Source organism: Oncorhynchus mykiss, chromosome 23, assembly GCF_057628025.1.
Source record: "Oncorhynchus mykiss isolate SJ-2025 chromosome 23, ASM5762802v1, whole genome shotgun sequence".
NCBI lineage: Eukaryota > Metazoa > Chordata > Actinopteri > Salmoniformes > Salmonidae > Oncorhynchus > Oncorhynchus mykiss.
In genome coordinates this window covers 12,388,677-12,415,623 of record NC_143044.1, presented here as the reverse complement: position 1 = coordinate 12,415,623, position 26,947 = coordinate 12,388,677, and the positions used below count along the sequence as shown (strand labels likewise).

Sequence of the window (26,947 nt, the reverse complement as noted above, 5' to 3'; positions counted from 1 at the left end):
TTGAGTCCGACACAAATAATCATTAGTACTATAGGCTATATTACATAGACGTTTGGTCTACACTTACATCTACAACGTTTAAATGCATTATTATAATCATCCACTTCATCACATATGTTTGGACCAGAAGTGAACAGTGTTTTCCTTAACAAAAATGTTCATCAAAAATCCAATCAAGTTGTAGAAACATCTCAAGGATGATCAATGGAAACAGGATGCACCTGAGCTCAATTTTGAGTCTCAGAGCAAAGGGTCTGAATACTTATGAATAAGGTATTTCAGTTTATTTTTAATACATTTGAAAATATTTGTAAAAACTAGTTTTTTTCGTTTTGTCATTATGGGACATTTGTGTAGATTGATGAGGGAAAAAATAAATGTTATCCATTTTAGAATAAGGCGGTAACGTAACAACGTTTGGAAAAAGTGAAGGGGTCTGAATACTTTCCGAATGCACTATACTTCATGACAGCGTTTCCACAAATGTTATGATATAATTGTCAAGCCCATTCAAAAGATTAGGGATGACCCTGGATGTATGACGTAATGTCGTGTCACATTCATAGCGTGTTTTCGACTCTAGTCGCTTGCCCTCTCATCACTGACCATTGCCATGTGCCCTGCCATTGCTGTGTGTCTCTTTGTGTCATCCTTACATTAAAAATGACTGGTTGCTCATAGTTAGGTCGCTGAGTTAGACAGACACACTCACTGAAACACACAGTATAACACACAGTAACTGTGGAAACCTAGATAATCATAATAGCGTCTGAACGTTTAGGTTTGTTTCCATGGTGATGAGGTCATGTCTCCCATGGTTGTACACAACAGGGCAGTGTTATGTAAGTGGTGGGGATGGGGGTTGAATACAACATAGGCAACATGGTGCAAGGCAAAGCAGTGGAAAGAGAAACTTGTGTGTTTGTGTGTGTGAGCATTCATGTGACCTAACAGTAGAGATGAATTAGGATTATAATTGATGTAGGGTGCTAAATGTGTTTAAGATATATGTCCATATTTGGCCTGTCAATCTGCCTTATTGTCGACTCCCCACAGTTGCCCGTTAAGTGTGCACACAGCACTTTTCACGACTTCATGCAGCTATCAAACACAACCTTTCAGTACATACTGACTCAATGAGGGTTTGATACATACTGTAAATCCATGGTACATTTGCAATCCTTTTTATTTTTATGATTCATTCACAAGTCTGGATGTGGTACTGTATTTAACTGGTTTCAAATGTATAAGAAAATATTTAGATGGTGGTGGTAATGTATCAAACTTAACCCAGAATCCATTTGATCAAATTGGTTATCCTCGCATTGTGATAGCTACTGTAAGTGATCAAATCCAATACATTGTATATATGCGCTGGGGTCTTGCATTATATTTTTGCAAGCAGCCCCCCTAAGACATAGGCCAGCGGCGTGTTCAGTATGACTGAACGGTGTGAAATGCTTAATTAGACAGAAACAAAACGGTCCTGTAGGCCTAGTGGATGACCAGTTGAAAGACATTGTGATTATGGTGGCCTAGAGGGTGATTGTGTAGGGTGTGCTGCACTTTGATAAATTTGCGATTTCAAATGGTCACACCCATATTGATCAGGCCACAAATTGCCACATCCACCAAACAGGTGCAAACATACACTCTTAGAAAAAAAAAGGTGCTATATAGAACCTAAAAGGGTTCTGTGGCTGTCCCAATAGGAGAAACCCTTTGAAGAACCCTCTTTAGTACCAGGTAGACACACACACACACACCGACGCACAAAAACAGACACACACACACAGTCACACACGCACACAAACAAACCAGGTATGAAAGTGCTAACGAAGGCATGTTGCAACGTAGACAATCGCAGTCTATAGGAATTGTCTTATTTTCTTTGAACAATAGTGCAGTTATGAAATCTATGCCATCCTCTTCGGCCTCCCAGCCTGTTGATGTCTATGTAAGTACAGGATAGACAGATAGACACGGTGTGTATGGTAGTCAGGTAGGCTGACAGAGACACAGCTTGCAGGCAGTAGTGAAGGCAATCCCAGTAGGGCCCACTACTGGTGCATTGCAGTAGGACCATTGCAGTAGGCAGGCAGTTCGGCCCTGCTGACAGAGATAGTGGCAATAAGCACAACACAACACAACACTCCCCTCGCCTACGCCACCCACAGGTTTGCGTTTTTGCGAGTACAAATAATTGTGTGATGAAAAAAAAAAATCCTTTGTGTGATGTCCTTTGTGTGTGTTGGGTTGGAGAGTGTAGAGGTGTATGTGTGTTTCTAACTGTGAGTGAGTGAGTGAGTGAGTGAGTGAGTGAGTGAGTGAGTGAGTGAGTGAGTGAGTGAGTGATTGAGTGAGTGTCAGTGTGCGTGGGTGGGTGGGTGGTTTTATTTGAATTTATTTGATCCGATGCCATCTGAGTAAATAAATAATGTGAGCCCATTACCCATTGTAGCAAGCTGTATCATATAGTGTGTTATGAAAACACACACACAAACAAGTTGACCATAGAGAGATATTGATCAGATAAGCCTCTGAAAATCATATCATCCTCGGTCAAGCAGAGAGGTGAGATTGATCATCATAAGCTCTTATCTGCTCTGTGTAGCTGTGTTGGTCCTGGATCAATGGGTTAAGTGCATAAGTGCTGAATACCTCTGTTGTGGTTCCTTCTGCTGAGGTGAAATAGTCGCTCGCTCTATCCTTAACATGAATCCATGCACTCCTACACACAAACACAAATATAGTGCCAGTGTATGGTGTGTGTGGGACCAAACAGAAGACTCTCCAGATTAGGTATTTTACATAAAGACACTTTATTATCTTATGCATACATCTCCTGATATGATATTTATAGATATAACACCAGTACATCAAAAATAATAACTTTCATTGTTTTATATATATATCTATATATATATATATATATATAGAAAACTAAGATGATATACACTACTCTTGACTTATCTTATTTCTATCTTAGTTCTATCACCACAAATGTATCAAGTCACAGGGAGGGGAGATTATACAGCAGTCCGTCGGTAGTAATGAAATGTGTGTATGTTCGCACGCGCGTTTGTGTATGTGTGTGTGGCCCCGCACATATCACATGAATTGAGGATAGGATTTTGATATGTTTGCTTCACAGCCATTGTCATATGAGCAGGTTGAAACCAACGTTTGTGAATTTCAAAATGTATAATATGGGTCAATATGATGCAATCTTCTCAGTTGAACTTTGACACAAGGTTTATGTACTGTACTGTAACACTGGTTGGAACTTCACACAAAGCTGAAAGGGGAACAGAGTATTGCACTGTATTATGGGGAGCATGTGTTGGTCTGTAAAGGGCCCATGGCCTACAAGTCTTGTTCCTTTCTCTTTCATCAGGTTTCTTTCTCAAAGGAGGTAGGACTATTCTGTTGGCAACAGACAGATTATCATATCTCACTGACAGCAATATTCATTTGGCAATCATGGAGTGTTTGGCTTTGCCTCTAAAACCATAATGTTTCCTCTATTTGAAGTCAAGAAGGATCATGGCTGAAGTCAGAGAGTCACCCTCGTCAAGACATTGTCTTTCATTCTTTCTTTGTATCTTTCTGCCCGTCTTTCTTTCTCTCTCTTTATTTATCTTGAACTTTCTCTACTGCAACTGTCTTTATACTGTTTCTCTCTCTCTCTCCCCCTTCCCTTTAGAGACTCTGGTCACAGCAGCATGTATGACTGAGGCTTGTGGTGGTCAGGAGGCATCAAAGCTGAAAGACAAGAATGGAAAATGGGTATTACCATTACTGTGTATGCATGTGCACGTGCCAGTGTCCATGCGTGTGTTTGTGTTTGTGTGCATGTGTGTGTGAGCCTGTGCTCAGCAGAATGAGGAGAGTTAACCTCTCTAGGTAACCTGAGGGCTGATATATTCGGCCATTAAAAGTGCTTCATCATTAAATATTAACCCAGCCCATCACTCACCCTACAGGCAGCACATTAAGACTGGGGTCAGAGCAGAGGGAGCCCAAATACAAGCACACACACGCACACACACATGCAGACACGTAAGCATACAGTAGACGACTACACGTACACACACACACACACACACACTCAAGACACATGAAAGAGTCCATTGTCATCAATCTCTTTCCCGAAAATATTTGTGCAGTATGCCTGTGAGCGAGCATGTGTTTGTGTGTGTGCATCAGTGGTGGCTGGTGGGAGGAGCTATAGGAGTATGGGCTATTTCAAATGGCAGGAATGGAATAAATGCAACAGAGTCAAACGTGGTTTCCATATGTTTGATGTGTTTGATACCATTCCATTCATTCCATTCCAGCCATTACAATGAGCCCGCCCTCCTAAAGCTCCTCCCACCAACCTCCACTGGTGTGCATACCTGTGTATATGCCTTACCTGTCCCAAAGCTTCACACTCCTACAGGTGTTGGTGCAGCAGCCAGCAGATATGAGAGCTGCAAACAACATCAATAAATATGATACATAATTTATATGACCAAGGACAAGCACAACATCCTGATGACAATAATACAAGCAAATAATAGAATAGAAAATATTGAAAAGAGTATTGTTGTAATAGTGTGTCTGTTAAATGACTAAATTGTTACGGTACAAGACAATGGGGAGTCTTGATTCCCACAGTATATCCGTGTGTGTGTGTGTGTGTGTGTGTGTGTGTATGTGTGTGTTATGTGGCTATAACAGTGAGTCATTGTAGTAATGACAGTCATTAGGTGGAAACCAACCAAGTGTTTTGTAATATAGCACCATCACTTACAATGAGAGGGTCTGCTGGTTTAATTAGCTTATAATGATAATCTTAATTATGTTCGATATACTGAGTAAGAAGAACACACAGACAGACACACACACACACACACAGTGCCCTCTGATACACAAAGGTGTGAAGACCCACAGTGAAAGGCTCAGATGTGTGGTTGGGGCATAAATTAAGTGGATGTATGAGAGTGATGTTACTCTCAGATCTCTCTTAATGTCTGTTACAGCATGGATGACCCCAACCTCTGGGCGCCACTTCCTGTTGCCCATCACCCTCTGCTTCAGTGTCTGTCAACATAGCACTGTGTATCTGCCTGGGAGTAAGAGACGAAGCGGTCTTCTGGTCAGGCTCCGGAGACGGGTACATCGCGCACCGCTGCCGAGCATACTACTAGCAAATGTCCAGTCTATTGACAACAAGGTTGATGAAATCCGAGCAAGGGTAGCATTCCAGAGAGACATAAGAGACTGTAACGTTATTTGCTTCACGGAAACATGGCTCACTCGAGACACGCTATTGGAGTCGGTACAGCCAGCTGATTTCTTCACGCATCGCGCCAACAGAAACAAGCATCTTTCTGGTAAGAAGAGGTAAGGGGGGGTATGCCTTATGATTAACGAGGCATGGTGTTATCATAACAACATACAGGAACTCAAGTCCTTCTGTTCACCTGACTTAGAATTCCTCACAATCAAATGTTGACCGCATATTCTACCAAGAGAATTCTCTTCGATTATAATCACAGCCGCATATATTCCCCCACAAGTAGACACATCGACGGCCCTGAACAAACTTTATTTGACTCTATGTAAACTGGAAACCACATATCCTGAGGCTGCATTCATTGAAACTGGGGATTTTAACAAGGCTAATCTGAAAACAAGACTCCCTAAATTCTATCAGCACATTGATTGTGCTACCAGGGCTGGTAAAACCCTGGATCATTGTCATTCAAAGTTCCGCGACGCATATAAGGTCCTCCCCCACCCTCCTTTTGGAAAAGTTGACCACGACTTCATTTTTGTTGCTCCCAGCCTATAGACAGAGACTAAAACAGGAAGCTCCCGTGCTCAGGTCTGTTCAACGCTGGTCCGACCGATCTGATTCCAAGATTGCTTCTATTGCTTCGATCACGCGGATTTGGATTGGGATATGTTCCGCACTGCGTCAAACAACAACATTGACGAAAACGCTGATTCGGTGAGCGAGTTTATTAGCAAGTGCATCAGCGATGTCGTACCCACAGCAACTACCCACAGCAACTTCCCAAACCAGAAACCGTGGATTGATGGCAGCATTCGTGCGAAACTGAAAGCGCGAACTACGGCTTTTAACCAGGGCAAGGTGAACGGAAACATGACCGAATACAAACAGTGTAGCTATTCCCTCCGCAAGGCAATCAAACAAGCTAAGCGTCAGTGTAGAGTCGCAATTCAATGGCTCAGACACAAGAGGTATGTGGCAGGGTCTACAGTCAATCATGGATTACAAAAAGAAAACCAGCCCCATCGCGGACCAGGATGTTTTGCTCCCAGACAGACTAAACAACTTCTTTGCTCGCTTTGAGGACAATACAGTGCCACTGACACGGCCCACTACCAAAACCTGTGGATTCTCCTTCACTGCAGCCTACGTGAGTAAAACATTTAAACGTGTTAACCCTCGCAAGGCTGCAGGCCCAGACGGCATCCCCAGGAGTGTCCTCAGAGCATGCGCAGACCAGCTGGCTGGTGTGTTTACGGACATATTCAATCAATCCTTATCCCAGTCTGCCTTTCCCACATGTTTCAAGAGGCCCACCATTGTTCCTGTTCCAAAGAAAGCTAAGGTAACTGAGCTAAACGACTACCGATCAGTAGCACTCACTTTCGTCATCATGAAGTGCTTTGAGAGACTAGCCAAGGACCATATCATCTCCACCCTACCTGACACCCTAGACCCACTCCAATTTCCTTACCGCCCCAATAGGTCCACAGACGACGCAATCGCAACCACACTGTACACTGCCCTAACCCATCTGGACAAGAGGAATACCTACGTGAAAATGCTGTTCATCGACGACAGCTCAACATTTCACACCATAGTACCCTCCAAACTCATCATCAAGCTCGAGATCCTGGGTCTCGACCCCGCCCTGTGCAACTGGGTACTGGACTTCCTGACGGGCCGCCCCCAGGTGGTGAGGGTAGGTAACAACATCTCCACCCCGCTGATCCTCAATACTGGGGCCCCACGAGGGTGCGTTCTGAGCCCTCTCCTGTACTCCCTGTTCACCCACGACTGCGTGGCCATGCACGCCTCCAACTCAATCATCAAGTTTGCAGACGACACTACAGCGGTAGGCTTGATTACCAACAACGACGAGACGGCCTACAGGGAGGAGGTGAGGGCCCTCGGAGTGTGATGTCAGGAAGATAACACTCAACATCAACAAAACTAAGGAGATGATCGTGGACTTCAGGAAACAGCAGAGGGAGCACCCCCCTATCCACATCGACGGGACAGTAGTGGAGAGGGTAGTACGTTTTAAGTTCCTCAGCGTACACATCACGGACTAACTGAATTGGTCCACCAACACAGACAGCATGGTGAAGAAGGCACAGCAGCACCTCTTCAACCTCAGGAGGCTGAAGAAATTCAGCTTGTCATCAAAAGCACTCACAAACTTTTACAGATGCACAATCGAGAGAATCATGTCGGGCTATATCACCACCTGGTACGGCAACTGCTCCGCCCACAACCGTAAGGCTCTCCAGAGGGTAGTGAGGTCTGCACAACGCATCACCGGGGGAAAACTACCTGCCCTCCAGGACACCTACACCACCCGATGTCACAGGAAGGCCATAAAGACCATCAAGGACAACAACCACCCTAGCCACTGCCTGTTCACCCCGCTATCATCCAGAAGATGAGGTCAGTACAGGTGCATCAAAGCAGGGACCGAGAGACTGAAAAACAGCTTCTATCTCAAGGCCATCAGACTGTTAAACAGCAACCACTAACATTGAGTGGCTGCTGCCCACATACTGACTCAACTCCAGCCACTCTAATAATGGAAAAATGTATGGAAAAATGTATCACTAGCCACTTTAAACAATGCCACTTTATATAATGTTTACATACCCTACATTACTCCTCTCATATGTATATACTGTACCCTATACCATCTACTACATCTTGCCATCTTTATGTAATACATGTATCACTAGCCACTTTAAAAACAAACCAGTTGATTGCAATGAAACCAAACATGCCTGGAAAAGTCATGTTTCGTGTGTGTATTTACATCGAATGTGTCATCGAAAATGGAATGAGACGGAATTCACGACACAAGCGGTTCACAAAATGTTTTGTGTTAGGCTATAAAAATTGATTTTATCAAACAAAAGACCATTCATTGTGTAACAATGAGCATTGGGATTGCAAACAGAGGAAGACAAACAGTCAAAGGTAAACGATTTATTTTACTGCAGTTTGTGATTTTGTTACGCCTGTGCTGGTTGAAATAGTTGTTTTTTATGGGGCTCTATCCTCAGATAATCGCATCGTATTCTTTCGCAATAAATCCTTTTCGAATCTGACAACGCATTTGGATCAGCAAGATTCTAGGCTTTCGAAACATGTGAGACACTTGTATTTTTATGAATGTTTAATATGACTATTTATGTAGCGACCACCGTATGTTGTTGAATTTCATCCCACTAACGGGTTCTGTGCGCAGAGAGGTTAAACAATGCCACTTTTATGTTTACATACCCTACATTACTCATCTCATATGTATATACTGTACTCTATACCATCTACTGCATTTGATTTGATTTGAGAGAGATGTCATCCTTTTTGGCTTTTCTGTCTGTTCCTCACACATCACATCTATTTCCTTCACTCTGTCTTCTTGTATGTGAATCTAGCTCCACCTGTCTATCCTTCTTTCTCACTCACTCACTCACTCACTCACTCACTCACTCACTCACTCACTCACTCACTCACTCACTCACTCACTCACTCACCCCCACTCACCCCCACTCACTCACTCTCTCTTTCATCTCTGTCTCCCTATCTTTCTCTCTCTCTCTCGCCATAATAAAGGTGTTATTCTGTTAGGACTGAGATATCGGTTGTATGTTCAGTCACACTAGATCAGGCACACATGCAGGCACACAAACACACACACACAGCCTACACACGCATAGCGACAAATAGCATTCCATTTAGCCATAAATCACTTACACATTTTAACTGTGACCCTAGGCCTCTTTAACTAGAAATTACCATTATTGAGTATCAGTTGCCATGGTCACACTTTGGCTTTGAGCTAAACTGATTGTCTACCAATGACAAGACTACATATGAATGTCCTTGGGAAGGGGCAGAGATAAAGGCAAGGCACTGCTTTGAAAGCAATTATCAACACACATACCACTACACTGACTCTCTATGTGGAGCTAGGTACTTAAAAACCCAATACCTGGGTATCAATGGTCAAAATAACTCCTTAAAGCACTATTACTTCAGCATGTGTATTGTCACATCCACTCAAATTCCACTACAACACCATGGTACTTGCATACTGAGCAGCAAGGGGAACTGCCCTTCCCTACCTGAAGGCTATGCTCAAACCCTACACCCCAACCCGACTACTCTGTTCTGCCACCTCTGGCCTCTTGGCCCTAAGCATCACTCTCTAAGGGAGGGCAGCTCGCGCTCAGCCCAGTCCAAGCTCTTCTCTGTCCTGGCACCCAATGTTGGAACAAGCTTCCCCCTGACACTAGGACAGCAGAGACCCTGCCTATGTTCCTGAAAACGTCTGAAACCCTACCTCTTCAACGAGTATCTTAAATAATCACACAGCACCCACCCCCTTTTTTGTCCCTACTAGCACTGACTTTGCTGATAACTACTTTATTGAGTGAAAATGTATTTACTATGACTGAGATATGTGGTTGTCCCACCTAGATATTTTGAAATGAATGCACTAGCTGTAAGTCGCTCAGGATAAGAGCGTCTGTGTCACGCCCTGACCTTAGAGATCCTTTTAATTCTCTATTTGGTTAGGTCAGGGTGTGACTAGGGTGGGAAATCTATGTTTTATATTTCCTTGTTGGCCTGGTATGGTTCCCTATCAGAGGCAGCTGTCTATCGTTGTCTCTGATTGGGGATCATATTTAGGCAGCTTTTCCCACCTGTTGTTTGTGGGATCTTGTTTTTGTGTAGCTGCCTGTGAGCAGCCCAGAATATCACGTTTCGTTTTCTTCTGTATTGTTTTTGGTGAGTTTCATATTTATTAAAGATGTGCCTTGGTCCATTCATTCAAACGATCGCGACAGTCTGCTAAATGACTAAAATGTAAATGTAATGTGTTGTCGATATTAGGCAGTAAATTTGTACCATTCAGAGCCCTCAGCCATCTTGGTTATTCATGCAGGACCAGATCAAACTTCCAGTGAGCATGTGGCAGAACAGGTGTTCAGAAGGAGAGGCAGGAAGAAAGAAGAGTTGACGAGGGACCACGGTCATTCATCATCTGTCATACACATGGAGTGTGTTTGTGTGTGTGAGCGTGCATATGAGTCTGCGTTTACTAAATACATCCCTTTTGAGCAGAGAGACCCTGGTCCTCTGGCCCCTCTCTGCCCCTATTGACCTGCTTCCTCCTGCACTCCCATTGGTCCAGCCAGAGACGGGGACAAAGACCTCCGGCTAGTCCACAGCTGTCTGCTCTGCCTTGCTGCACCTGTGTGTGTGTGTGTGTGTGTGTGTGTGTGTGTGTGTGTGTGTGTGTGTGTGTGTGTGTGTGTGTGTGTGTGTGTGTGTGTGAGAGGGTGTGTTTTGGCTCTCCTTTGTTAGGGTCCTCTGAGGCATAGCCTCATTGTGAGGGGAAGATAGAAGGGAGCATAGAAAGAAGTGACTCTTTGATCAACAGCACCGTGCTTCTATGAAGATTTCCAAGAGTAAACACACACACACACAGACAAACACACATACCAAGGTGAAGACACACACACCGACCCACACGCAAAACAACACACACCACATCAACAATATTCATTATGTTCCTGAATACCTCCATGGCAGCCAACAGACACAGTGTCAGTGAAGGTCTGTTCTGAATCTGAACCCCTGCATTAGGCTATTTCCCTTGTGGGCGGCCAAAAAACTCAAAGCACCGGGAACAACCCCTAAGTGTTGCTTACACTAGCAAATAAACAGTGCATCTATTTGATTACATAACACAGTGTACACTAGGAACAGTCAGCTGACGTGGATAGGGGAGTGTATATTATAATAATAATAATTTGATGGGTGCTTATATTTGTCCAATTTACACAAGTGTGTATTATACACGTGCAATTCATTTTTTTTTTGCATATCCTAACTACCCCTGAGACACCCTCAGAGATTCAAACTAGTGACCTTTAGGTTACTGGCCCAATGTTCTTACCGCTAGGCTACCTGCATCCCAAACCATTGCCCAACTTGGGACATGTGTGTGTGTGTGCGCGTGCGTGCATGCACAGACAGATATTCGCATGTATGCATGTGTACGTGAGTACATGGATCTGCTCATGAAAGTGTGTGTGTGGGTGGGTTAACTTCACACGTAAGCAATTAATATGTCAAATATTCCTCTTCAGAAGAAAATGCTTCAAAGTGGAAATGTAAATGAGAAGCCAGGGAAGCAGCTGTTGGCCTAGATTAGGAGCTGTCCCCAGTAGAGGACCTATGATCACTATCACACACACATACACACTGGACGAGGTATTGTGGCTACACTGCATTGCCAAAAGTATGTGGACATTGTCATGCTGAAACAGGAAAGGGCCTTCCACAAACTGTTGACACAAAGTTAGAAGCACAGAATCGTCTAAAGTGTCGTTGTACTTTACAGTTGCCACTATGCATTTGGGCAAGTAGCGTTCTCCTGGCATTCGTCAAACCCGTATTCGTCCGTTGGACTGCCTGATGGTGAAGCAGGATTCATCACTACAGGGAACGTGTTTCCACTGCTCCAGAGTCCAATGGCGGCAAGCTTTACGCAAGCCAATGCTTGGCATTGCGTATGATGATATTAGGCTTGTGTGCGACTGCTGGGCCATGGAAACCCATTTCATGAAGCTCCCGACAAACAGTTATTGCGCTAACGTTGCTTCCAGAGGCAGTTTGGAACCCGGTAGTGAGTGTTACAACCAAGGACTGACCATTTTTACGCGTTGCGCGTTTCAGCACTCGGCGGTCCCGTACCGTGAGCTTGTGTGGCCTACCACTTCATGGTTGAACCGTTGTTGCACCTTGACATTTCCACTTCACAATAACAGCACTTACAGTTGACCATAGCAGCCCTAGAAGGGCATACATTTGACGAACTGACGGTGCCACATTGAAAGTCATTGAGCTCTTCAGTAAGGCCATTCTACTGCCAATGTTTGTCAATGGAGATTGCATGGCCGTATGCTCGATTTTATACACCTTTCAGCAACGGGTGTGGCAGAAAATAGCTGAATCCACTAATTTGAAGGGATATCCACATACTTTTGTATATATAGTGTATATGGTAGTAGAATAGTGGCCTGAGGTCACACAATGTGTTTTGAAGTCATTTGTAAAATGCATTGTAATGTTTTTAAAATTGTATTTAACTGCCTTAATTTTCCTGGACCCCAGGAAGAGTTACTGCTCCCTTGGCAATTGAACGACATCAATTGAAAAACATCTATTTCAGGATAAATCAGTGTTAAAGTGTACCTAGCTGGCCATATATGGATGTTAAATTTTACTTTATGGATTGGTTATGTAGGCGTCTTCTAACCCATCGCTTTCTACTACTCCAATAAATGTTATTCCCCTTGATCTTCAAGAATAAGACTTGGAAATATGGAAGTATGGATAAGCCAAATTGTTTTACCTGAGCATGACCCCAAAACTAAGGACTTATTGGCCAGCCCTACTCTGTTTATTATTTTGTTGTCATGGAGGACCGATTGGGCTCATTGATTCGAGTTTAAAAATAAATGTTGCGCTCATGGAATTACGTGCTCTGCCAAGAGTGTGCAAAGCTACCATCAAGGAAAAGGCTGGCTACTTTGAAGAATCTAAAATCTAAAATATATTTTGATTTGTTGAACACTTTTTTTGGTTACTACATTATTCCTTATGTGTTATTTCATAGTTTTGATGTCTTCTCTATTACTCTACAAAAATAAAGAAAAACCCTTTAATGAGTAGGTGTGTCCAAAATTGACTGGTACTGTATGTATAATTTATACATCAAAACATGGATGTAGTAAATACAGATTGCCCCTTTAAGTCTATCAAAAGTGTGCAAGTTTGAGCATGTGTCCATTAGGCCTATGGATTTTCAGCATGAATTAGATTGAGCAAAAAAGGCCCCACTTTTATTCCATAAACTTGGATCCGCACTATGCAGCTGTTGCAAGAGCGCATTTTTCACTGGCTGTCCACCGGTTTCAAAAATAATGATTGATAGGCAGTTTAAACTTCTTGAATTCAACCATTACTGGGTTCAAATACACATTTAGATTTGTGAACAGCCATAAAACAACAGCCACAATCCGTAAGCAGCAAATAGCTAAATGATAGAGTAGCAGTGTGATTCACATCAATGCGCTATGTAGATATCAATAATAAGTGCTATCCGTATCGCTGAAGACTACACCACTACTGTCATCCTTACCTCCAAGCGTTCATTCAAATTGGATAATCTTTGGATGCCTACAGCAGCCGCACCATTGGAAGACATAGCTTAGATTGTAGCCTACAAAAGCCTGTTCCTCATCTTTTCCCACAAACCATCAAACACATTTGGTGTGTCATCATATTGGTCGCTGACATCTGGTCAGACTCGCTCAGGTCGAACAAACTTAAACTTGCTCCTTTTTTCAATGTTGATTTGAATGTCATTAAGAAAACAGAAAAGTGTCAAAATAGTTTTTTTTCCGCAAACATCCTTTCTGAATTTAAAAGTAATCCTCGAAGTAATCATCTAGTTTTTCAAAAGAATCGGTAATCTGATAACAAAGACAGACACAAAGAAGAATGATTGCTGGCACTGGCTCTTGCCTCACAGTCCCATGGACCTCCCCTGACCTCCTCCAACATCCCATAATCCAACAGCACCCCAGGTCAACACAATGAGTTTCTTACCAAATATCTGTGGTGGGTTTACCACCTTATTGGCCTACTTCCTTCCTGCTAGCAACCAAAAGAGCAAAAAAATACCCAACAGTGGCAGCACATACACACTCTCACACTTCCAAACACACTTTCCAGTTGTAGTTGTTTTTTGTTTCCTAGCGCTCACAGCCGGGAGCCAGGAGACGGCGCCTAGAGATGGAGTAAATGTAAGTGATTGGAGCACGTCAGGGAATCAGCGCTGTTAGGAGGATAAACTACTATTTAAAAACCCTATGATCAAACACACTCACACACTGATGCTGTGTGTGTCGTCTCTGGAGGCAAATTAGGCTTACCCAGAACGTCTACCCACCACAGAGCAATGTTGTCACTCTTCTCTTCTCTCAGTAGAAACACAGCAGGGGTACTGGAGAACACTCAATACAATATATAAAGTCCTGGTCTAGCTACTGTTTGCCTGCCCTGGTACTGAGAGGTAGTGTGGTAAAAAGCATGTGTTGGTACGTTATATACTACCACAGAGAATTAATCAGAATCGGTACCAAATGGTATATACAGTTGAAGTCGGAAGTTATACATACACCTTAGCCAAATACATTTAAACTCAGTTTATCACAATTCCTGACATTTAATCCTAAAAAAATTCCCTTAGGTCAGTTAGAATCACCACTTTATTTTAAAAATAATTATATTTGGTAGTATTGCCTTTAAATAGTTTAACTTGGGTCAAACATTTCGGGTAGCCTTCCACAAGCTTCCCACAATAAGTTGAGTGAATTTTGGCCCATTCCTCCTGACAGAGCTGGTGTAACTGAATCAGGTTTCTAGGCCTCTTTGCTCGCACACGCTTTTTCAGTTCAGGCCACACATTTTCTATAGGATTGAGGTCAGGGCTTTGTGATGGCCACTCCAATACCTTGAATTTGTTGTCCTTAAGCCATTTTGACACAACTTTGGAAGTATGCTTCGGGTAATTGTCCATTTGGAAGACCCAAGCTTTAACTTCCTGACTGATGTCTTGAGATGTTGCTTCAATATATCCACATAATTTTCCTACCTCATGATGATATTTATTTTGTGAAGTGCACCAGTCCCTCCTGCAGCAAAGCACCCCCACAACATGATGCTGCCACCCCCGTGCTTCACGGTTGGGATGGTGTTCTTCGGCTTGCAATCCTACCCCTTTTTCCTCCAAACATAACGACGGACATTATGGCCAAACAGTTCTATTTTTGGTTCATCAGACCAGAGGACATTTCTCCAGAAAGTATGATCTTTGTCCCCATGTGCAGTTGCAAACCGTAGTCTGACTTTTTTATGGCGGTTTTGGAGCAGTGGCTTCTTCCTTGCTGAGCACCCTTTCAGGTTATGTCGATACAGGACTCGTTTTACTGTGGATATAGACTTTTGTACCCGTTTCCTCCATCATCTTCACAAGGTCTATTGCTGTTGTTTTGGGAATGATTTGCACTTTTCGCACAAAAGTATGTTCATCTCTAGGAGACAGAACGCGTCTCCTTCCTGAGCGGTATGACGGCTGTGTGGTCCCATGGTGTTTATACTTGCGTACTATTGTTTGTACAGATGAACATGGTACCTTCAGGCATTTGGAAATTGCTCACAAGGTTGAACCAGACTTGTGGAGGTCTACAATTTTTTTTCTGAGGTCTTGGCTGATTTCTTTTGATTTTCCCATGATGTCAAGCAAAGAGGCACTGAGTTTGAAGGTAGGCCTTGAAATACATCCACAGGTACACCTCCAATTGACTCAAATGATGCCAATTAGCCTATCAGAAGCTTCTAAAGCCATGACATAATTTTCTGAAATGTTCCAAGCTGTTTAAAGCACAGTCAACTTAGTGTATGTAAACTTCTGACCCACTGATATTGTGATACAGTGAATTATAAGTGAAATAATCTGTCTGTAAACAATTGTTGGAAAAATTACTTGTGTCATGCACAAAGTAGATGTCCTAACCAACTTGCCAAAACTATAGTTTGTTTACAAGAAATTGAAAAACAAGTTTTAATGACTCCAACCTAAGTGTATGTAAACTTCCAACATTAACTGTAGTAGTATTGTTGCTCTACATACACCAGAAACACATGCACACATAAAATCAAATACATACCAGACATAGTCCATGCATCAATTACAAAAAACATCTTCCTTGTCACTATGCTGTTGGGTTGTGCAACGCTATATTGAGTTCAGCACTAATGCTATTCTGAAATGTTTACACAGCTTATCATTTAAAGTGAATGCAGCCCAGTTAGCACGCCTGTCATGACAACAGGAATGCTATTGACAGTTAAAACAGGATGTAGAGCATATGCTGACATCATATCCTCTTTCTCAGCGTCTTTATTCACAGCTAGAGCAGGGCTCAAATCTCAGGCCTAAAAATAGCCCAAGCACAATACACTATATGAGACCCTAGAGAATAAACAGCCACTGTTTTTCCTCTATTCACCACTCCAATCTCTCTTTCATGCATGCTCGAATGCACGCACGCACACTGCCATGAGGAGAGGTAGGTGTGGTTAACCCTTTATTGAAGGAGTGAAGAAGCCATGTCATCAGTTCTGTAGACAGTCTGCCTCAGGAGCTTTTCTGCTCACTCTATATGACTTCCCGTTAGAACTTCATGTTGATCAGGTGTAGGGCTGTGGTGGTCATGACATTTTGGCAGCCGGTGATTGACAAGCAAATAACTGCCGGTCTCACGGTCATTTACTGTTAATTAACCCTTTAGAACCCATAGTTGCCGTCAACGGCATTTTTTAAATTACTATAGCGGACGCGAATGGCCTTGTTTTCTAACAATATCTGTGTCAATACAGCAAATGAACTTGCTAACAACGTGTTCTCGTATTCACATGGCTGTTGTCATCAACCAGAAACAGGAAACAGGGATGCTGTCATTTGACCTGTTACGTATTTTTTAAACTTAATTACTGACAATGATTGTGCCAAAGGGGACAATACTTTTTACTGTGAAAGAGGCTGTATCTATATTGGTTGGTGATACGGATTTGGACACGTCCACGCACTTTGAAAGCGATGATGTCGAGGTGAGTGAAATAAGTAAACAGCAGCTATATGTTTGGTGTTGTCGATGTTTGATGCTGTGAAATTTGGGGAATAGCTCTCAGATTAGCAAGTCAAGCCATAATAACTTGGATGGTACAGGCAAGCATATCAGCGGTGGAGCTCATGGAAATAGTTGCAGTGTTTAGCTTTATAGAGTCAGTTAACTTGTTGGTTGTTTTGTCTTGTTTCTACCGAGGTAATACATATGGAAACGGCCCAATATGCTTTCTATAGCTAGCTAGCTAACTAGTTAGTCTGTCAGGTAAGAAAAGTTGGGTGTTGTGGTAAATTAGGGCTGCACTCATGAAGTGTCAACCTCAGCTGTCACTTTCATAAGTTAGTCAACCAGCTAACCAGCCCCCGAAATGAAGGCTAGAGTAATTCATTTTTATCTGTTGGACTTAGGTTATGGTTTGTCATGCTTGCTAGGTGCAGATATTCACAGTCTATACATTACCTCGTTTTCCTATCATTTGACAGCTCAGCTGCCGTGTTAGGCTAGTACATGCTCGCGCAGTGAACCTCATATGATGAGCTGGATATTCGTTTACATAGAAAGCTAACAAGTTGCTTGTTTTGTCCAGTTTTTACCGATGCAATTAATTTGGAAACTGTCCCAGCTTCGTAACTAATCAGTTAACATTGCTGAACACTGTAGTTTGTCTGTCAGCCAACAAAGCAAGAGTTGATTGAGAGAGATAGTGAGTGAGTGTGGAATGGGAGGTGTGTAACTTTATCACACAATTTATTATGGAAACTGTCTGAAAGCTTGAGTTCATTTGCACACAAAAAAATTCATACAATGAATGTAAGACCTGTGTGTTGTCCTTGTTAATGCAGACAGAGAAGAGCTCCAACTTCTTAATCATAGCCTCAATATTGTCCCGCACATTGAATATAGTTGCGGAGAGTCCCTGTAATTGCAACAGTATTCGTCGTCTGAAGAAGAGGAATCATCGGACCAAAGCGCAGCGTGGTAAGTGTTCATGCTTTCTTTATTAAAACTGAACACTATAACAAAATAACAAAGCGAATAACCAAAATAGTCCTGAAAGGTGCAAAACACTAAACATAAATTAACTACCAACAAAAACCCTGTGGGAAAAAGCTACCTAAGTATGGTTCCCAATCAGAGACAACGATAGACAGCTGTCCCTGATTGAGAACCATACCCGGCCAAAACAAAGAAATGCAAAAATATAGAAAAAGGAACAGAATGCCCACCCAAATCACACCCTGACCAAACCAAAGGTCAGGGCGTGACAGTAATCCTCGATTCAGATCATTCAGGCGAGAAAAGACATCACCCAGATAGGCCAGTCGTCTGAGAAACTCGTCATCATGCAAGCGGTCAAACAAGTGAAAATGATGGTCAATAAAGAAAGCTTTAAGCTCGTCTCTCAATTTAAAAAAACGTGTCAATACTTTGCCCCTTGATAACCAGGGCACTTCTGTATAATGTAAAAGCATTACATCGTCGCTGCCCATATCATTGCATAGTGCAGAAAATACGTGAGAGTTCAGGGCCTTACTTTAACCTGTTGAAACTAGGGGGCACTATTTTCATTTTTGGAAAAATAACGTTCCCAAAGTAAACAGGCTATTTTGTCAGGAAGATGCTAGAATATGCATATAATTGACAGCTTAGGATAGAAAACACTCTAAAGTTTCCAAAACTGTAAAAATATTGTCTGTGAGTATAACAGAACTGATATTGCAGGCGAAAGCCTGAGAAAAATCCAATCGGGAAGGAACTCTTATTTAGAAAGCTCTGCGTACCTATGCGTCCCTATTGAGCAGTGAATGGTATATCAACCAGATTGTGAATGATATCAACCAGATTCCTTTTTCTATGGCTTCCCTAATGTGTCTAGTGTCACAATACATAGTTTCAGGCTTTTATTTTGAAAAATGATTCTGAACGACAACATTGCGTCAGTGGTCAGCTGAAGGCTCTCAGAGTGATTTGTGCGTAATAGACAAATGCGACCATTGTTTCTCTCTCTCCTACTAAGAAGCCACCTGTCCCGGTTCATATATTATCGAATAGATATTTGTAAAACACCTTGAGGATTGATTATAAAAAAACGTTTGCCATGTTTCTGCCGATATTATGGATCTAATTTGGAATATTTTTCGGCGTTGTCGTGACCGCAGTTTCCGGTGGATTTTTTAACCAAACGTGAAATACTAACAGAGGTATTTCGGCTATAAAAATAATCTTTATGGGACAAAATGAACATTTGCTGTCTAACTGGGACTCTCGTGAGTCCAAAACGTCGATCAAGCTGTCCATTGGCAGCAAGAGCCTCTCGGTGGATGCTGCAGTGTACCCAAGTGGTGTCGGGAGCAACTGCTTGCATGAGCGTTACCACTCCACTATGTCTCCCTGTCATGGCTTTTGCACCATCAGTACAGATACCAACATGAGCAGCAGCTACGTTTGGCTACATACGGACCGTTAGTGGAATTCCCGTAAGAGAGTAACGCTTAATGTGATTGGATGTTAATTATTTGACTAAATAAACTCAAGGTATTGGTAGACTACCTCATGATAAGCTGAAGACCACACCATCTACCAAGAGTTCTCACATATATTTTTCTTAGCCGTCTATTTACCGCCACAAACCGTTGCTGGCACTAAGACCGAACTCAACAAACTGTATAAGGCCATAAACAAACCAGAAAATGCTCATCCAGAAACTATTAGACAGCGGAGGAAGTCAGAGACTTGGCAGTACGGTGCCAGGAAAGCAACCTCTCCCTTAACGTGAGCAAGACAAAGGAGATGATCGTGGACTACAGGAAAAGGAGGGCCAAACACGCCCCCATTCAAGTTCCGTACAGCCCATTACATCACTGGGGCCAAGCTTCCTACCATCCAGGACCTATATAATAGGCGGTTTCAGAGGAAGGCCCAAAAAAGTCTCCAGTCATCCAAGTCATAGACTGTTCTCTCTGCTACCACCTGGCAAGTGGTACCAGAGTGCGAAGTCTGGGGGTAGAAGATCCTTAACAGCTTCTGCCTCCAAGCCATAAGACAGGTGAACAATTAATCAAATTGCCACCTGGACTATTTGCATTAACAAACCCACCCCTTTGTTTTTACACTGCTGCTACTCACGGTTTATTATCTATGCATAGTCACTTTACCCCTACCAACATTTACAAATGACATCGACTAACCTTTACCCCGCACACTGACTCGGTACCGGTACCCACTGTATGTAGCCTCATTATTGTTATTTTATTGTGTTACTTTTTAAAATGTATTTTATTTTTTACTTTATGAATATTTTCTTAACTATAACAAAACGTAACAAAAACAACAAGCCCGCACAAACACCAGCGGGCTAAACGAACTTAAATAACACCAATCCCAAAACCCCAACAAGGAACAGGTGAAAACAATTAGACAAAAACAAACGAAAAGGAAAAAGGGATCGGTGGCAGCTAGTAGACCAGCGACGACGACCGCCGAGCGCCACCCGAACAGGAAGGGCAGCCACCTTCGATGGTATTCGTGACAGTACCCCCTGCCTGACGCGCGGCTCCCGCAGTTGCGCCGACACCAGCCTCGGGGACGACCCAGGGGGGGGTCGAGGCGCAGGGCGATCCGGATGGAGGCGATGGAACTCCCTTAGTATAGCTGGATCCAATATATCCCCCACCGGGACCCAGCACCTCTCCTCCGGCCCGTACCCCTCCTATTCCACGAGGTACTGCAGGCCCCTCACCCGGCTTCTGGAGTCCAGAATGGACCGTATCGTGTACGCCGGGGACCCCTCGATGTCCAGAGGGGGCGGAGGGACCTCCGGAACCTCAACTTCCTGCATGGGACCAGCTACCACCGGCCTGAGGAGAGACACATGAAACGAGTGGTTAATACGATAATACGAAGGGAGTAACAATCGATAACACACCTCGTTTATTCTCCTCAGGACTTTAAATGGCCCTACACACAGCTTCCGGCTGGGCAGGCGGAGGGGCAGGTTTCGGGTCAAGAGCCAGACCCTGTCCCCCGGTGCAAACATGGGGGCCTCACTGCGGGGACGGTCAGCGCTCCTCTTCTGCCGTCCACTCGCTTGACGCAATGACTCATGGACGGCTCTCCAGGTCTCCTTAGAGCGCTGCACCCACTCCTCCACCGCAGGAGCCTCGGTCTGCCTCTGATGCCATGGTGCCAGAACCGGCTGGTACCCCAACACACACTCAAATGGTGACATGTTGGTAGAGGAGTGGCTTAGTGAGTTCTGGGCCATTTCTGCCCAGGGGATGTATCTCGCCCACTCCCCTGGCCGGTCCTGGCAATACGACCGCAGAAACCTACCGACTTCCTGGTTCACACTCTCTACCTGCCCATTACTCTCTGGGTGATAACCTGAGGTCAGGCTGACCGAGACCCCCAGACGCTCCATAAACGCCTTCCATACTCGGGCCGTAAACTGGGGACCCCGATCAGAAACGATATCCTCGGGCACCCCGTAGTGCCGGAAGACATGGATGAACAGTGCCTCCGCAGTCTGCAGGGCCGTAGGGAGACCGGGCAATGGGATAAGACGGCAGGACTTGGAGAACAGATCCACAACGATCAGGATCGTCGTGTTCCCCTGGGACAGGGGTGATCAGTAAGAAAATCCACCGATAGATGGGACCACGGCCGTTGTGGAATGGGGAGGGGTTGTAATTTCCCTCGTGGCAAGTGCCTAGGAGCCTTACTCTGAGCGCACACCGAACAGCAGGAGACATAGAATCGCACGTCTCTCACCAAGGTAGGCCACCAGTACTTCCCTCTAAGACCTCGCACCGTCCTCGAAACCTGACCTGACGAGGATAGACTATGAGCCCACCGAATCAATTGATCACGAACAGCGAGCGTACCTACAACCCTCCGGGAACTGTGGAGGCGCAGGTACCTCCCATACTACCGGTGCTACCAGCTTGGCATCCGGAATGATGGGAGTAGGATCGATGGACCGGTCATCAGTGTCGTATAGGTGGGACAGCGCATCGGCCTTAGCATTGAGGGAACCTGGTCGTTCTGAGATCGTAAAACGAAATCGGGTGAAATACATGGCCCACCTTGCCTGACGAGAATTCAGTCTCCTAGCTGATCGGATATACTCCAGGTTACGGTGGTCAGTCCAGATAAGGAAAGGGTGCTTAGCCCCCTCAAGCCAGTGTCTCCACACCTTCAGGGCCTTAACCATGGCCAACAACTCCCTATCCCCCACATCCTAATTCCGCTCCGCTAGCCCGTGCTTCTTCGAAAAAAAAGCACAGGGGCGGAGCTTCGGTGGCGTACCCGAGCGCTGGGAGAGCACAGCTCCAACCCCAGCTCCGGCTGCGTCCACCTCTACTATGAATGCCAAAGAAGGGTCCGGATGCGCCAACAGTGGCGCGTCGGTGAACAGCGCCTTCAAACGACGGAAACGTCCGCCTCTGCTGACCACTGCAAACGCACCGGCCCCCCATTCAGCAGTGAGGTAATAGGAGCCGCTACCTGGCCAAAGCCCCGGATAAACCTCCGGTAGTAATTTTCAAACCCTGAGAACCGCTGCACCTCCTTTACCGTGGTCGGAGACGGCCAATTACGCATGGCCTTGACGCGGTCACCCTCCATTACCACCCCCAAGGTGGAAATGCGACAACACAGGAAGGAAATGTCTCGTTTGGAAAACTCACATTTCTCCGCCTTCACATACAGGTCATGCTCCAGTAGTCGCCCAAGAACCTTGTGCACCAGAGACACATGCTCGGCGCATGTAGCGGAGTAGATCAAGATGTCGTCAATATACACCACTACACCCTGTCCGTGCAGGTCTCTGAGAATATCATCAACGGAGGATTGAAAGATGGCTGGAGCATTCTTTAACCCGTACAGCATGATGAGGTACTCATAATGGCCAGATGTGGTACTAAACACGGTTTTCCACTCAGCTCCCTCCCGAATACGCACAAGATTATACGCGCGCTCCTGAGGTCCAGTTTCGTGAAGAATCGCGCCCCGTGAAATGATTCCACCGCCATAGCGATGAGAGGTAGTGGGTAACTAAAACCCACAGTGATGGAATTTAAACCTTGATAATCAATACACGGACGCAAACCACCCTCCTTTTTCTTCACGAAAAATAAACTTGAGGAGACGGGTGACATGGAGGGCCGAATGTACCCCTGTCCCAGGGCTTCCGTGACATATGTCTCCATAGCCAACGTCTCCTCCTGGGACAAAGGATACACGTGACTCCTGGGTAGTGCAGCGTTTACCTGGAGGTTTATCACGCAATCCCCCTGTCGATGGGGTGGTAATATCTTCTTATTGAAGGTGATAGCCATATCGGCATACTCAGCAGGAATGCGCACGGTGGAAACCTGGTCTGGACTCTCCACTCTCGACTCCCAGATGGACTCCTCCAGCACCAATCGGAAGTGTCCTCTCCGGCCACAATAGGTACAGGAGGGTCCTCCTCCTCCGGTCTCCCTAGACGCAGCCCCTCCTAGCTCCATCGGGATGAGAGCGGGGGGGCCAGGAGGTGGAACTGACAGGACCCTTTCAGAACATCCGCGAGCAGCCAGAAGATGGTCTAGCTGGATTGACATGTCGATCAGCTCATCCAAGCTGAGCGTAGCGTCCCGACAAGCCAGCTCCCTGCGGAAGTCCTCTCTTAGGCTACACCTGTAATGGTCTATCAGGGCCCTGTCGTTCTACCCCGCTCCAGCGGCCAAGGTCCGGAATTCCAGCGCAAAGTCCTGTGCGCTCCTCGTCCCCTGCCGGAGATGGAACAACCTCTCACCTGCCGCTCGGCCCTCCGGAGGATGATCGAACACAGCCCGGAAACGGCGGGTGAACTCCAGGTAGTTGCCCCTCGCTGAGTCGGGCCCGTTCCAGGCGGCATTGGCCCACTCCAGGGCTCTACCCGTCAGGCAGGAGACGAGGACACTCACTCTCTCCTCGTCCGAGGGAGCCGGCCGAACGGTGGCTAGGTAGAGCTCTAGTTGTAACAGGAATCGCTGGCACACCGAAGCCGCTCCATCGTACTCCCTCGGAGGCGTGATGTGCAGAGCGCTGGCACCCGGATCCCGCCGGAGGAGATGGTAGAGTTGCTGGTGGGAGGGTAGGTGGGGTAGTAGTGAGACCACTCCTCTCCCAACGGTCCATCCTCTCCATCATTTGATCGTATTTCTGTGTGTTATTATGTTATAATTAAGTCTATGATTTGATATTTGATAGAGCAGTCTGACTGAGCGATGGTAGGCAGCAGCAGGCTCGTATGCATTCATTCAAACAGCCCTTTCGTGCGTTTTGCCAGCAGCTCTTCGCAAGCACAGATCTGTTTATGACTTCAAGCCTATCAGCCTAATGGCTGGTGAAATGGCAAGCTAGTTAGCGGCGTGCGCACTAATAGCGTTTCAAACGTCACTCGCTCTGGCTTGGATTAGTTATTCCCCTTGCTCTGCAAGGGCCGCGGCTTTTGTGGAGCGATGGGTAACGATGCTTCGAGTGTGGCTGTTGTGGATGTGTTCCTGGTTCGAGTCCAGCTAGGGGCGAGGAGAGGGACGGAAGCTATTCTGTTACACTGGCAATACTAAAGTGCCTATAAGAACATCCAATAGTCAAAGGTATATGAAATACAAACGATATAGAGAGAAATAGTCCTATAAATACTATATTAACTACAACCTAAAGCCTCTTACCTTGGAATATTGAAGTCCCATGTTAAAAGGAACCACCAGCTTTCATATGTTCTCATGTTCTGAGCAAGGAACTCAAACGTTAGCTTTTTTACATGACACATGCACTTTTACATGTGCACTTTCACTTCTCCAACACTTTGTTTTTGCATTATTTAAACCAAATTGAACATGTTTCATTATTTATTTTATTGATGTATTATATTAAGTTAAAATAAGTGTTCATTCAGTATTGTTGTAACTGTCATTATTACAAATAAATGTAAAAAAATGGCATATTAATCGGTATCGGCTTTTTTTTGGTCCTCCAATAATCTGCGTTGAAAAATCAGAATCGGTCGACCTCTATTGCCAACCAACACTATTATCACAGGATGAATTCATACTTCTTATAGGGACACCAACATCCAGATTGGGAGACAATTAATGTGCATAGTACTTGCGCAAAAAGGAAACTTTTACCAGGATTGGGATTCAAACGGGTGAGGTTCGTGCAAATTTCCATTGGGTGTGTGGATGTTCTCTCTCAGTGAAAACAGCGAGTCAAGGTCCTGTCTTTGTGTTCTTTGCTTTGCCAGGCTTCTGCAGCTGTGTTTTTTTGTCTGGGTGAACAAGTTCTCAGAAGAAGAGCCTGAACAAAGAATATCGCTGATAACAGTAGCAGAAGAATCTAGAGCAGTGTGTGTGTGTGTGTGTTCATGTGCACACAGCCAGCTCCTGAAAGACAGAATGATATTCAGCTTGGCATAACAGTGGCATAGACCACAAAGAGTACTTCAAATACAACTGCTCAGTCTTCATCATTCCCTCTATGTGCATCCTACACTCATTAATTCACAGTGAGCGAACACAGTCCATTGCAGTAGCAGGAAACGTTTTTTAATGGAATATCTACATATCTACAGGCGTACAGAGGTGTTAGCTAATCCAAGTTGATCATTTTAAAAGGCTAATTGATAATTAGAAAACCCTTTTGCAATTATGTTAGCACAGCTGAAAACTGCTGATCTGATTAAACAAGCAATAAAACTGGCCTTCTTTAGACTAGTTGAGTATCTGGAGCATCAGCATTTGTGGGTTCGATTACAGCCTCAAAATGGCCAGAAACAAAGACTTTCTTCTGAAACTCGCCAGTCTATTCTTGTTCTCAGAAATTAAGGCTATTCCATGGGTGAAATTGCAAAGAAACTGAATATCTCATACAAAGCTGTGTACTACTCCCTTCTCAGAACAGTGCAAACTGTCTCTAACCAGAATAGAAAGAGGAGTGGGCAAGAGGACAATTACATTAGAGTGTCTAGTTTGAGAAACAGACACTTCACAAGTCCTTAACTGGAAGCTTCATTAAATAGCACCCGCAAAACACCAGTCTCAAAGTCAACAGTGAAGAGGCGACTCCGGGATGCTGGCCTTCTAGGCAGAGTTCCTCTGTCCAGTGTCTGTGTTCTTTTGCCCAACCGTATTGTTTTCTTTTTATTGGCCAGTCTGAGATACGGCATTTTCTTTGCAACTCTGCCTAGAAGGCCAGCATCCCGGAGTCGCCTCTTCACTGTTGACGTTGAGACTGGTGTTTTGCGGGTACTATTTAATGAAGCTGACACAACGTGCCATTGGAACACAGGAGTGATGGTTGCTGATAATGAGCCTCTGTACAGCTATGTAGATATTCCATTAAAAATCAGCCGTTTCCAGCTACAATAGTCATTTACAACATTAACAATGTCTACACTGTATTTCTGATCAATTTTATGTTATTTTAATGGACATAAAATGTGCTTTTCTTTCAAAAACAAGGACATTTCTAAGTGACCCCAAACTTTTGAACGGTATTTTACGTAAAGCTCCCAAACCTGATGCTTTTACTACTTCCTTCAATGTAATATGGTCCAAGTACAGTGCCTTGCGAAAATATTCGGCCCCCTTGAACTTTGCAACCTTTTGCCACATTTCAGGCTTCAAACATAAAGATATAAAACTGTATTTTTTTGTGAAGAATCAACAACAAGTGGGACACAATCATGAAGTGGAACGACATTTATTGGATATTTCAAACTTTTTTAACAAATCAAAAACTGAAGAATTGGGTGTGCAAAATTATTCAGCCCCTTTACTTTCAGTGCAGCAAACTCTCTCCAGAAGTTCAGTGAGGATCTCTGAATGATCCAATGTTGACCTAAATGACTAATGATGATAAATACAATCCACCT

General features: G+C 44.4%; 1 protein-coding gene across 1 annotated transcript in view; it reads right to left on the bottom strand.

Moving 5' to 3' along the window:
- Nucleotides 1–2,798: 2,798 nt before the first annotated feature.
- LOC110502453 (uncharacterized) overlaps nucleotides 2,799–26,947 on the bottom strand; it is a 45,824-nt gene continuing 21,675 nt past the window's right edge. Inside the window, exons 3-4 of the mRNA XM_021580478.3 lie at nucleotides 4,418–4,475; nucleotides 2,799–3,765 (exon numbers count right to left, since the gene is read on the bottom strand). Coding sequence (XP_021436153.3) covers nucleotides 3,750–3,765; nucleotides 4,418–4,475 — 74 coding nt within the window. The 3' untranslated portion in view covers nucleotides 2,799–3,749. The remainder of the gene's footprint in view (nucleotides 3,766–4,417; nucleotides 4,476–26,947) is intronic.